The sequence below is a fragment of the Camellia sinensis genome, chromosome 8 (genome assembly GCF_055761805.1).
Source record: "Camellia sinensis isolate YWXY chromosome 8, ASM5576180v1, whole genome shotgun sequence".
NCBI classification, from domain to species: Eukaryota; Viridiplantae; Streptophyta; class Magnoliopsida; order Ericales; family Theaceae; genus Camellia; species Camellia sinensis.
The window spans coordinates 35,830,343-35,844,302 of record NC_138968.1 but is presented as its reverse complement, the minus strand read 5'-3'; the positions used below and the strand labels follow the sequence as shown (position 1 = coordinate 35,844,302).

At 32.8% G+C, this 13,960-nt stretch overlaps 2 protein-coding genes across 2 annotated transcripts; both read left to right on the top strand.

Moving 5' to 3' along the window:
• Positions 1-740: 740 nt before the first annotated feature.
• LOC114303403 (BAG family molecular chaperone regulator 7) lies at positions 741-4,028 on the top strand. Its single transcript, XM_028248544.2, has 3 exons — positions 741-1,584; positions 2,237-2,527; positions 3,586-4,028. The coding sequence occupies exons 1-3, from the start codon at positions 862-864 to the stop codon at positions 3,805-3,807; spliced, it is 1,236 nt and encodes a 411-aa protein (XP_028104345.2). The 5' UTR covers positions 741-861; the 3' UTR covers positions 3,808-4,028.
• A 5,718-nt stretch (positions 4,029-9,746) lies between these two features.
• Positions 9,747-11,540, top strand: LOC145796889 (BAG family molecular chaperone regulator 7-like). Its single transcript, XM_082882455.1, has 2 exons — positions 9,747-10,060; positions 11,153-11,540. The coding sequence occupies exons 1-2, from the start codon at positions 9,845-9,847 to the stop codon at positions 11,372-11,374; spliced, it is 438 nt and encodes a 145-aa protein (XP_082738581.1). The 5' UTR covers positions 9,747-9,844; the 3' UTR covers positions 11,375-11,540.
• The last annotated feature ends 2,420 nt before the right edge of the window (positions 11,541-13,960 follow it).

The following is a 13,960-nucleotide window of genomic DNA, read 5'->3' as shown; positions in this document are numbered from 1 at the left end:
TGAAATCCGAAAAAAAAAATTAATTTCAGAAGTTGATTGTTATCTGAATTTAAAATATTCGGAAGTTGACTGCCGAAATAATCAAAAATTTTCAGAAACCTACTGCTGAAATAAATCACTAATTTCGGATTCCTACTTCTGAACAAAATCCTTAATTTCGGAAAACCAGTTCCGAACGGTTTGTTTACACTCTGTGGGCCTTCGTTCGTTTTCAAAATGATAAAAACAAAACTCTACATTGCAAATTAAATAGGAACGAGGATTCAAAAGTAAACTCATCTAATGAGAATTGAAAATGTGTTGGAATGCTTCAATGGGATGTCTTGATGGATGCAGCTTTGGGGATGAAAACTGTGTGAAGCTTCTACTATGGGTGTGTGCATTTGCACACGGTAAGTTTCAAGGTTGAAGATGTAGCTTCAGCTTCAATGGATGTGTGTCTTTGCACGGTTGGAAGAGCCGGGTTTGGGGTCGGGGGTGTGTGTATAAGAGTAGATGTGGAATGAATCATGTGTAGTGAATAAATTAATTAAAAATTAATTTTTTTGGTGTATGTAATGAGAAGGATGTGCAAAAAGAATATTTGGTGTGTGTAAATAGATGCTCCCCATAAATATACCCACCAACAATGATTTAGACCACTAACAAATACACCACTAATAACACTAATATATTGAAAATGATAAAAAAAAAAAAAAAAAGACATAAAAAATGGATGAGATCAATTACGACATCGTTAATATTCCTTCCAGCGCTTCCTTTTTAGTGCTCCAACCATTTTTCATATACCCACACATATTCCAAATCACTCTCTATCCATCTCAATCACTCTCTATCCATCTCTCTGTGATTCGATCAACCATGAACCGTTTCAGAAGATTCGAGATCATCGACCCCTCACAATCTCTCTTCCTCACACAAACCTCCATTTCCACTCCCAAACCCTTCTCATTCCCCCTCTCATTCCCCTCATTCCCACTCCAAGACGACCTCGATTTCGCTCTTGATCTCTTCTTCAACCCACCTGCCACACCTTCCCTCCTCGATTTCCCTGATTTCGACACACTCACCGATCTCATTCACATTGGCAAAACCCCATTCTACACCTCCACTCGGAGGGTTGTTCAGCACCGATTCGGTTCCCAGTCCTACTTGCAGAGCCTCTGCGACCGAGTCTCCGAGCTCGAACTCAGCTTCGACCGCCTGGTTAACTCGAAGGCTGTTCACGGCGGCTGTGGAGATCGGAAGTATACTTTGACGGCGGAGATCAAGGATCCGGACAGGAAGTACAAGTGGACGGCAGAGATCAAGGGCGAGAAGAAGAAGAAGGACAAAAAGGAAGAGAAGGAGAAGAACTATAAATGGACGGCTGAGATTAAGGACAAAGGTGAGGATGCTCCTCCGATCACGAGGACATACACATTCAGAACGTCGAGCGGGGATGGAGGTGAATGCAGCGAGTCGGAGAAGAAAGAGAAGAAGGAGAAGAAGGAGGAGAAGAAGAAGAAGGGGGTGGCTGCTGCCCCCATTAGACTGGTTGAGATTGAAGAGCCTCCCAATCATGGTGCTTTCCTTCTAAGGCAGGTCTGTATGTATCTTCAATTTAATCCATAAAGTTTCTGTTTTGAGTTCAGGGTTTTTCTTTTTCATTCTCAAACTATCAATTTCATCAAGTTCATGGTTTGAGTTCTAGTGGTCTAACTAGTGTGCAAATTAAAAATGGGACAAAAATGTCATTTAAATCATTTAAACCATATTTACCCAACACTCATTTTTCTTACTTTTTTGAATAAACTACCCATCCACAACAAATTGGATTAGTGTTTTGTTGTATGGTTAAATACTATTTGAATTTTGAAATGACCTTTTTAACTTTCAAATTAGGCTTCAACCGTTACTGATGTATACAATAGTATCCAATTGATTGTTTTGTTGTATGGTAAAATTGTTCAAAATTTTGAAATGAAGTTTCTGACCATCAAATCAGGTTTAAACTGTTACTGATTTGTACAATCGTCTCCTATTAAACCACATGAATGAATTAAATAGATGAAATTGATAGTTTAAGGATGAAATAGAAATATTTTGAAAGTTTAGGGGATTAAAATAAAATTAACCCTTCTCGTTTATCACTAATCACTGTTGATTTATAATTAAGCTGTTGTTTTCTGCTAAAAAAATGTGGTTGAAAATGGCTGAAATTTTGTATGAATTCGGTGGGTGGTGTGGAGGATAGGCTTTTGCGAAGAGGGCAGAGGCTGCGGAGAGGAGCAAGGGGAAGAGGAAGGAGTTGTCGCCGCAAGATGCAGCCATGATGATACAGATGAGCTTCAAGGCTTACCTGATACGGCGGTCTCAGTCTCTGCGTGCCCTCCGAGAGCTGGCAGTTGCCAAGGCCAAGTTGAAGGAGATCAGGGCTCTGTTCAATAACTTCAGTTACCGGCGTCGCATTTCTCGTGACGCCGAGGAGTGCCAGAGGTTCTCTGAGAAGATCATTGTCCTGCTTCTCACTGTTGATGGCATTGAGGTAATGTAATCTCTCTGTTGTTTTTCTACGTTCTTATTGTGTTGTTTTCAACATAGAATTACCAAAACCTTTCGCTATTGCGCTTTTTTATGAGTTTTATTTGATTAGAATCTGGCCATCATAAAGTTCAGCGACTTAAATTGTTTAAAGACTTTGTAATTTCAATTGATTAATGAGTACTTTTTTGGTTTATTTATACACTGCACACAGCCTTGACCGACAGAACTTGTTGGGAAAATTATTTCTGAGAACTGTTATTAGGAAATTTCTGAAAACATCCCATTTTTTTAGAAATTACTTGTAACTTGTTTTATGAATTTTCGAAAACTTCACAAAAATGAAAATGATGGGTGGTTTTGGATTTTTCATTTTTTCCCCTTTCTTTCAAAAAATGGAAAAACAAGAAGGTAAAATGAAATCATCCAAGATGAAAACAAATAACAAACATATCCCAAGTATGTGGCTTTGATTTGTCTGTCGTATGCCTTGTCTTGCATGATGATTTGGTCATTGGATGGTTGCCTACTATAAACACTTGATTGGGTTATTAAGATGGTGTGGTTCGTGCTTACTGTTATTTTATGCGAGATGCAGGGCATGAAGATGCTGATGCTTTGATGAAAACAAATTCAACTACAAAAGTTTGATGTTTGTATTACTTCTATAATACGTATATCTTCTTAGTCATCAGATGCTGGCTAACGACATTGATGATTTCTCTATACTGGCTGAAGTTTGATATTAGGGTTCTAGTTTATTTTAGTAGAGCATAAAATCAGGAATAGGTGTGAATTAAGTGCTGTTCAATGAAGCCCCAGATGAGTGATGATGTAAGTAATTTATTGGAATTCGAAGGTCTTATGTATGGTGAATTGTGCTCTCTTCTGATGAAGTCTCTCTTTTCTGGTGCTCCTAGCATGGGAGTAGTATGGTGTTCTTTATGATTCTTGATCTACTGATTAATTTTTTTTTACGGGTTTTCAAGTTTACATTGCTTATTCCGGATCACTAGGCAACAAAACTGATCCTCTAATTTGCTGATTTTGCACTTTTATTAGGGTGCTGATCTTATGGTGCGGGCTGGAAAAAGGTCGATGGTTGATGAGCTGGAAGCAATGCTCGACGTAGTAGACCCTCAGCCTCCTGGCAGATCTCTTTCCATGCGAAGGAGGACATTTGATATGCCCGATGGTCTCATCCAGAGGGAACTTGCAGCCGGTGTTGCTGAGGTCGTTCAAATGCTTGATCAAGAAAATGGTACCTTTGACCCATCCTTGTAAGTCCATAGAAATATGGCAAAATCACCTCATTTTGAGGTTTCATGATGTTGTTATCTCTCAAGTAGGTGTAGGAAGGTGCACTTCTAGTTATCTTTACCCTCTCATTCAACCCTAATTGAGAAATTTCTGACTCGTTATCTAGTTGGTCGTGAAGAGTTTTATTGTATTGCATTAACAGTTGAGCTTATTAACCTATTGAGAGGGTTGTTTGTGCTGCTTAATTTTGTGTGAGGATTAAAAAGCCTTGGTGTGTTATTATTAGTGACCACTTGGTATCCTCATCTATATTTGCTTACACGTGAGAGCTCAACTGGAAGTTGATATTGTTCCCTCCAATTTCTGCAGTAATGGTAGAGACCCTCACAAAATACAACTCTCACAATCCGCAAAGTGATCTGAATCATTCATGTCATTGTCAGACACAATTTTTAAAAAAAATTCAAACACATCAATGATTAATACATCAGTGGGGTTGTGGGGTTCCCTTTTGTGGGGTACCAAATATTTTTCATTTGAGTTGAGAAGTCTGTAGGTTGTGGATGGCCGTAAGAGGTTTGTGGTTGGTTCTGTGTGGGTCAAATTAGTGTTTTTTGTTTTTTTGTTATTTTTTGGTTGACGGACTCTTTTAGTGGAATGTTGACAAAATAATTTGGACAGCTAGGGTTTAAAGAAGAAAATATAATATAATTTGAATGTATATTGAATGATGAAAATGATCTTCAGCCTTGCATTATTAATCATTTGAATAAAGCCCCTCTTTCTTTTTCTGCTTCTCTTTCCATTTTTCTTCCAAATGTGTTTGATCTTGTTTATTTGGTTAGCAGGGGAGCTAAGAGCAGTGTTAAGTTGGCTAATTTTATTTATAATATAAAATGAATAATTTCCAATACTTATTGTTTTGAACTAATCAATATGATTTGAAATTCTTTTAGCACTTGGGATTTGTAAAGAAATTTTCTTTTTTGCCGATTTCTTAAAAAAAAAAAATTGCTTTTTTTAAAAAAAATAAAATAAAATAAAATAAAAATAAACATGAGATACAAGAGTTTACTTTTTGAGTTGAGCTTCAATAGTTAGATTATTACAAATTGGTATTCCAGTGGCATTGTCGTTGAAATTGTCAAATTTTGACATTGTTATTCTTAGTGTCAAATATGACAAAAGTTTTGACAAATTGTTAAATTTTAACGTTGTTATTAATAGCTAAATGTATTTTTTACAAAGATCAAGTACCGTTGTAAAGATAAAATGATGGTTGTCTAAAAAATATACAAACATTAGAGTAAAATTGTCAAATTTTAATATATTTGCACTATAGCATAACTAAAATTTGACAATGAAACCCAGGGGTGGGTGGCATTGTAATTAAGGCTTGGGATTTAAGCCTTAAGGTCATAGGTTCAATTCTTTCCTTTCTGAGCCAATCTCCTAGGCGAAGCATAGTTGGTTAGGAGGTTGGACCTCAAGTTGTCTATTTAGCACTTGGTGTGGGTTCAATGCTCTCCCGTCGTACGAGTCCTGACTTAAGCGGAGCTTATTTTGGGAGGTTGGGGCAAGTTTCCAGGTTCTAGTCTCTTCGCTCGGAACGGCTAACAGGACACCCTAGTGATCTCTGTAAGGGGCGTTGCTTTGGACCTGCAGGAGGATAGGGAGGATTTTCTTGTAACAAAAATAAAAAAATAAAAATTTGACAATGGAATGCCAAATTTAAATGGTGTGTTATAATAATTTCCAAAGCAAATTTGACACTGCCAAATTATAGCAATGTGAAATTTTGTTCCAAAAGGTTTAGCAAATTTATTCCCTTATCTCTTCCACGATGGGCTTATAAAGAAAAATTGTACTTATATATAAAATTTATACAAAAAACTTCATAAGAATAATGTGATAATGTCATTATTGTAAATGAATTCATCTTCAATGATATTTTGTTTTGAAATGAATAATCTATAATGAGTGACAATATTATGTATAAAAATTATGTATAATATATATTTTTTTGTATAACATTACTCACTCATAAATAGTATTTCAATTTAAGATTTTGTGAAAATAAAAAATAAAAAAATAGCATTTGTACTATTAGAGTAAAATTGTTAAATTATATATATATATATATTTTTGTATCATCATAGCATGTTAACGTTTGGCTCAACATTATTATTTTAGGTTCAACCACTAAAGAATCCCAATGGTTGAGATGGAATGATAGATTCAGTGGTATGGCCGTTCAGCCCTTCCTAAAGAAACCCAAGGGTTGAGTTGGACTTTAGTGTAAAAATGGTTGGACTGGGCTGGGTAAATGGCCCAATGTTCAGATTTCACATAAGGTCTTTTGTTAAGGTCTGTATTTGGAAAAAAACGAAATTTGAGTGTAACGGTGGCGTGTTTGGTTGGCGGATTTGAGGATGGATTTAGAAAGAAAAATAGAAAATGTAAGTGAAATGCGAATCAAACATACTTATATTTCATCTAGTTTCACACATTTTTTTTCTTTTCCTTTCCAAATACTTCCCCAAATCTCCCAACCAAACACATAGGGTGTGTTTGATTGGGGGGATAGGGGGGATTATTTACTGTACGGATTGTAATCCGCACAGTAAATTCAATCCGATATTTTTTTTTTTTTAGTCTGCCGGACATGGAGTCCGGCCGGACTCCTTATCCCCCATATGTGGGATTATATTATCCTAGGGAGGTGTGGGATAATTTTGGAGGGATTATTTACTATTGGGATTAGGTGGTGAAATGACCATTTTGACCCTCCACTATTTAATTATGTATTATATTTAATAAAATTCAATAAAATTTAAATGTCTCAATTTAAAAATAAAATAATTTTATTTAACTTTTTATTGATGTTTTATTTATTTATTTTTAAATAATTTTTTATAGATATTTTATTGATGTTTTATTTTAAAATTTTGTTTATATTTTATTTAATTTCATTATTTAAATGTTAATAGATGTTTTATTTAATTTCATTGTTTAATTATTATTATTTTTAAAAACAAATTTATTTAAAATTTTAATTAAAAAAATAATATAAATTTGTATTGATATTTTATTTATTTATTTATTTATTTTTTTAAAAATAAATTTATTTAATTGTGTAAAAAATAAAATAAAATAAATTTTTATTTAATCTAACTAAAAATAATTAAAATATTAAAGATATGTTTAATATTGCTATTACTTGGTAAACAATTGAAAAAAGGGTAAAATAGTTTTTTGTTCATTTATCCTATCTAATCCGTCCAACCAAACATTAGATTCACTAAAAATAGTCCTTTTCAGACATCTAATCTCATGAAAAAACAAACACAGGATACATATCTAATCCAACCAAATAGTTCGGGGGATTCACAGTCCAGGACTCAAGTTCGATAGATTCTAATCCCTGCTTATTCAGTCTGTCTAATCAAACACACCCATAAAGTATCGCTATTACTTTCAAATTCTTTCTTGCCATTTACCCTACCTGTACATGTGATAAGTTAATATTCATTGGCTATATTTAGGGTTTTTTTTTGTTTTAGTTGGAGAAATCATATCATCGGCATCACCGTAACATTAAATTTTATCAACAATGATACATCTCACTAATTTGAGAGCACTAATGGATCACTAATGAGGTGAAAATTCAAAAAAAAAAAAAAAAAACTCTTAAGGCCAAAACATCACATCAGTCAGTGGGACCCACTCTTTAAAGCTCTTTCAGTGCTCCCAATTTACAGCTCCCAAACATTTTTCAAATTTTATATATTCATTTGATTAGGTCCTTTGCGATAATAGGGAATATTTGTTTGAGGGGATAGGATTAGGGGAATAAGCAGTGCATAGGTTTCACATATTTTTTTTCTTAGTATTATGGAATTTTTTGATGAGATTAGTGTTTAGGGATTAACTTTTTAATAATATTTTAATTTTTTATGAAAAGAAATGTATAAAAAAGTGAAGAGAATAATATGATAACTCATAGACACTTTTTTTGTTTAAAAATCAAAGTCTCCAAACAAGCTCATATAATATTTGAAGGATTATTTTTTACTATTGGTGGTGGAGAAAATATAATCTAGGAGGGGGACTAATTGTCCCGGAAAATAAGAAGGTACAAATCATGCTTGTCTAGAGGGATTTGTCCCTTAACTCTGACTGATTGTTTGGTTGTTTTGAAATATTATTTTACATTATTTATCACTTAATACTTGTCAAATTGTTTTTAAAAATTTTAACAAAAAATAATGAGTCTTACATCTTTAACCAAAAAATATTAAAAGTTGAGATATTATGTAGATTTGCCCTAAGATCACCATATGATTTTTCCTTAATCCCACATTTGTTTGGCTAGACTTGCACTCCAGTCTTCTGGACTGCTAATACTTATTGGCTATGTTTGTTTATTCTCTTAGATGAGGGGATTGGATTAACAATTCATGAAGCTCGTCAAAATCATATTTGGTTGTGTTAAAATCTTATGGGATTGTTAGTCTAATTAAACTGCCAATCTCTCATAAAGGGTGGGATTAACATTTCCATTGAAAAGCTAAGATTTTTAATTAAAGGTGGGATTAACATTCCCATTGAAGAGCTAAGATTTTTAATCAAATCCCTTTGAGTCATTCTATTTACACACCATTTTTCCTCTCAAGCCAAACCATTAATTAATTTATTTTTATTACAATTTTAACCTTAAGTGAAATGACTATAAATGACAAGTTATGATACACCCCATTTGTGTATTTACCATAAAGGACAAGAATCAATATAATATAAATCATCAATTTCAAACTTGTTCCTTACGTATCTTCTCTGTCAAGAATCCAAAAACCCTAAAACCAAAATCAAAAACCCTTTAACAAATAATCAAAAATATAGTATTATTGAAGATTTTGATTGGATTCAATGAAGAATGCATCTGACAATTCTCATTCGGAACAATGGAGTAATGAAAAAGTTATTTTTTTTTGTTGTTTTCTTCTTCGTTTTCGTTTATGAGTGGTAAATCGTTGTTCGATTAACCAGAGCTGAATGATATATCATTGTTTGACAAACTATAATCGAACAAATTACATCTGTTCAACAGACTACAATCGAACAACTTATATCTGTTCAACAAACTACAATCGAACAAATTACATCTGTTCAACAGACTACAAGTGAACGACTTACATCTGTCCAACAGACTACAATCGAACAAGTGCAATTTGTTTGGATTACTACGGTCGAACTTTTTCATTTAATTCAACTCTGTACTACCGAACAGTTATATATATATATATATATATTTTTTTCAGAACTGTGTTGAGCAACACCACCGACGACGTTTTGATGAGTGTTTTCAACAATGGTGTTCATCAGTGTAAATAGAGAATGGAGGGGGAGATGAATATCGTGGGTGTGGGGTGTGGCTGTGTAGGGGCAAAGATGGAACTTTGTGTGTATATTGTTGTGGGTGGGTGTGTGAGTAGGGGTAAATATATAAATTTGTGGTGTGTGATGAGAAAAATATTTATTTTTGTAAATTATTTTTGGTGTGTCTTTAGAAGTGGTTTGCCTTGAGAGAAAAAGTGGTGTGTAAATAGAGCCTCCCAATCCCTTTGGATGAAAGGTGAAAGACCATTTTGCATTCTTTTCACAAAAGATAACAAAGTAACCTTTATATAAAAATAATTTTTAGGTAATTTTATAAATTTAATTCCAACAACTAATACCAATACAATAGTATACAAACAAAACATTTTATCTTACATCTCTAACTCTATATCACCACGCTAAGACCATCTCCAACCAAACATTAAATGTTTCATCAAATTTAAATTTGACAAAAAAATCCATATTTTGCTTCTCGTTTATCACTAATCACTGTTGATTTATAATTAAGCTGTTATTTTCTGCTAAAAAAATGTGGTTGAAAATGGCTGAAATTTTGTATGAATTCGGTGGGTGGTGTGGAGGATAGGCTTTTGCGAAGAGGGCAGAGGCTGCGGAGAGGAGCAAGGGGAAGAGGAAGGAGTTGTCGCCGCAAGATGCAGCCATGATGATACAGATGAGCTTCAAGGCTTACCTGATACGGCGGTCTCAGTCTCTGCGTGCCCTCCGAGAGCTGGCAGTTGCCAAGGCCAAGTTGAAGGAGATCAGGGCTCTGTTCAATAACTTCAGTTACCGGCGTCGCATTTCTCGTGATGCCGAGGAGTGCCAGAGGTTCTCTGAGAAGATCATTGTCCTGCTTCTCACTGTTGATGGCATTGAGGTAATGTAATCTCTCTGTTGTTTTTCTACGTTCTTGTTATGTTGTTTTCAACATAGAATTACCAAAACCTTTCGCTATTGCGCTTTGTTATGAGTTTTATTTGATTAGAATCTGGCCATCATAAAGTTCAGCGACTTAAATTGTTTAAAGACTTTGTAATTTCAATTGATTAATGAGTACTTTTTTGGTTTATTTATACACTGCACACAGCCTTGACCGACAGAACTTGTTGGGAAAATTATTTTTGAGAACTGTTATTAGGAAATTTCTGAAAACATCCCATTTTTTTAGAAATTACTTGTAACTTGTTTTATGAATTTTCGAAAACTTCACAAAAATGAAAATGATGGGTGGTTTTGGATTTTTCATTTTTTCCCCCTTCTTTCAAAAAATGGCAAAACAAGAAGGTAAAATGAAATCATCCAAGATGAAAACAAATAACAAACATATCCCAAGTATGTGGCTTTGATTTGTCTGTCGTATGCCTTGTCTTGCATGATGATTTGGTCATTGGATGGTTGCCTACTATAAACACTTGATTGGGTTATTAAGATGGTGTGGTTCCTGCTTACTGTTGTTTTATGCGAGATGCAGGGCTTGAAGATGCTGATGCTTTGAAGAAAACAAATTCAACTACAAAAGTTTGATGCTTGTATTACTTCTATAATATGTATATCTTCTTAGTCATCAGATGCTGGCTAACGACATTGATGATTTCTCTATACTGGCTGAAGTTTGATATTAGGGTTCTAGTTTATTTTAGTAGAGCATAAAATCAGGAATAGGTGTGAATTAAGTGCTGTTCAATGAAGCCCCAGATGAGTGATGATGTAAGTAATTTATGTTGACAATGAAGTGTGTCTGTGTGGCTAAGGCGTTTATTGGAATTCGAAGGTCTTATGTATGGTGAATTGTGCTCTCTTCTGATGAAGTCTCTCTTTTCTGGTGCTCCTAGCATGGGAATAGTGTTCTTTATGATTCTTGATCTACTGATTAATTTTTTTTTACGGGTTTTCAAGTTTACATTTCTTATTCTGGATCACTAGGCAACAAAACTGATCCTCTAATTTGCTGATTTTGCACTTTTATTAGGGTGCTGATCTTATGGTGCGGGCTGGAAAAAGGTCGATGGTTGATGAGCTGGAAGCAATGCTCGACGTAGTAGACCCTCAGCCTCCTGGCAGATCTCTTTCCCTGCGAAGGAGGACATTTGATATGCCCGATGGTCTCGTCCAGAAGGAACTTGCAGCTGGTGTTGCTGAGGTCGTTCAAATGCTTGATCAAGAAAATGGTACCTTTGACCCATCCTTGTAAGTCCATAGAAATATGGCAAAATCACCTCATTTTGAGGTTTCATGATGTTGTTATCTCTCAACTAGGTGTAGGAAGGTGCACTTCTAGTTGGTCGTGAAGAGTTTTGTTGTATTGCATTAACAGTTGAACTTATTAACCTATTGAGAGGGTTGTTTGTGGTGCTTAATTTTGTGTGAGGATTAAAAAGCCTTGGTGTGTTATTATTAGTGACCACTTGGTATCCTCATCTTTATTTGCTTACACGTGAGAGCTCAACTGGAAGTTGATATTGTTCCCTCCAATTTCTGCAGTAATGGTAGAGACCTTCACAAAACACAACTCTCACAATCTTCAAAGTGATCTGAATCATTCGTCAGACACAATTTTTTAAAAAAAATTCAAACACATCAATGATTAATACATTAGTGGGGTCGTGGAGGTTCTCTTTTGGGGGGGTACCAAATATTTTTCATTTGAGTTGAGAAGTCTGTAGGTTGTGGATGGCCGTAAGAGGTTTGTGGTTGGTTCTGCGTGGGTCAAATTAGTGTTTTTTGGTTTTTTGGGTTTTTTTGGTTGACGCTCTTTTAATGGAATGTTGGGAGAGGAGGGGCCGACAAAATAATTTGGACAACGAGGGTTTAAAGAAGAAAATCTATACTATGTATTAAGAAAAATAGGATTTTAAATCTCAAGTCTTGTGGGAGTTTTAATTTTTCAATTTAATTTTTTTGATTTTTCGATTTAAAATTCTTTTTTTTAACATTTATTAATTTTTCTCAATCTTCAAGTTTTATATTCATAATAACACTTTAATACATTAAGAACAAGCATAAATTTTTTTTTTGAAATTCAACACATGAATTTCTTGAAAAATCTCAACACATATGATTATTATCCTTCATAGTAATACTTTAATGCATTAAGAACAAGTATAAAAAAAATTTCTTGAAAAGTTTAACACATATGATTATTATCAAAATATTAAACTTTAATATAATATAATAATAATAATAAAAAAAGACATTTAATTTCTCGAAAAGTTCAACACATAAGATTATTATCAAAATATTAAACTTTAATATAATATAAAAAAAGTAAAAAAGAAGACATTTAAAAAAAAAATTTAAAAATCACAATTCACATATATAGATAATTGTAAACATAACCCGAAACCTTGTGGGAGCTTCAATATTTCAATCTGAATTTTCTAAATTTTTTATTTTTTTTTAAAAAAATTGAGCATTTATTGATTTGGTCAAAATTTTCTAATCAGCATTTATTAACTTATTTTAATCCACATGTCTTTCTACATGCCTGCATTTATTGATTTGATCAAAATCCACTGGTCAGCATTTAAAATCCCCTCAAACAAATAATTGTAGATACAATCCGTATATAGTTACTGCAGTACCCTTTTCAACTTCTCCTATACATTATAGTCAGTGATAAGATTGTTAAATTATTTTTATAAAAAATCTTAAAAAACTTAATTTATATATTAAAAAAAATCTAAAACAAATATAAATATCTATAATTATTCCGTGCATAACACTTTAATGCATTAAGAACAAGCATAAAAGAAATTTCTTGAAAAGTCCAACACATATGATTATTATCAAAATATTAAACTTTAATATAATATAATAATAAAAAAATTTAATTCCTTGAAAAGTCTAATACATATGATTATTATCAAAATATTGAACTTTAATATAATATAAAAAAGAAAAAAACGAAGGCATTTAAAAAAAAGAAGAAAAAAAAGAAGACATTTAAAAATCACAATTTATATATATAGATAATTGTAAACACAATCCGAGCATAGTATGGGCTCATAATAACACTTTAATACATTAAGAACAAACATAAAAAAAATTCTTTAAAATCCAACATATATGAATCCTTGAAAAGTCCCAACACATATGATTATTATCCCCATTAATAACATTTTAATGAATTAAGAACAAATATAAAAGAAATTTCTTGAAAAGTCCAACACATATGATTATTATCAAAATATTAAACTTTAATATAATATAATAACAAAAAAATTTAATTTCTTGAAAAGTTTAACACATGATTTTTATCAAAATATTGAACTTTAATATAATATAAAAAAGAAAAAAAAAGAAGGCATTGAAAAAAAAAAAAAAAAGACATTTAAAAATCTCAATTTACATATATAGATAATTATAAATACAATCCGTGCATAGCACGGGTGATATGCTAGTATAATATAATTTGAATGTATATTGAATGATGAAAATGATCTTCAGCCTTGCATTATTAATCATTTGAATAAAGCCCCTCTTTCTTTTTCTGCTTCTCTTTCCATTTTTCTTCCAAATGTGTTTGATCTGGTTCATTTGGTTAGCAGGGGAGCTAAGAGCAGTGTTAAGTTGGCTAATTTTATTTATAATATAAAATAAATAATTTCCAATACTTATTGTTTTGAACTAATCAATATGATTTGAAATTCTTTTAGCACTTGGGATTTGTAGAATAAGAAATTTTCTTTTTTGCCGATTTCTTAAAAAAAAAATTTGCTTTTTTTAAAAATAAAAATAAAAATAAACATGAGATACAAGAGTTTGCTTTTTGAGTTGA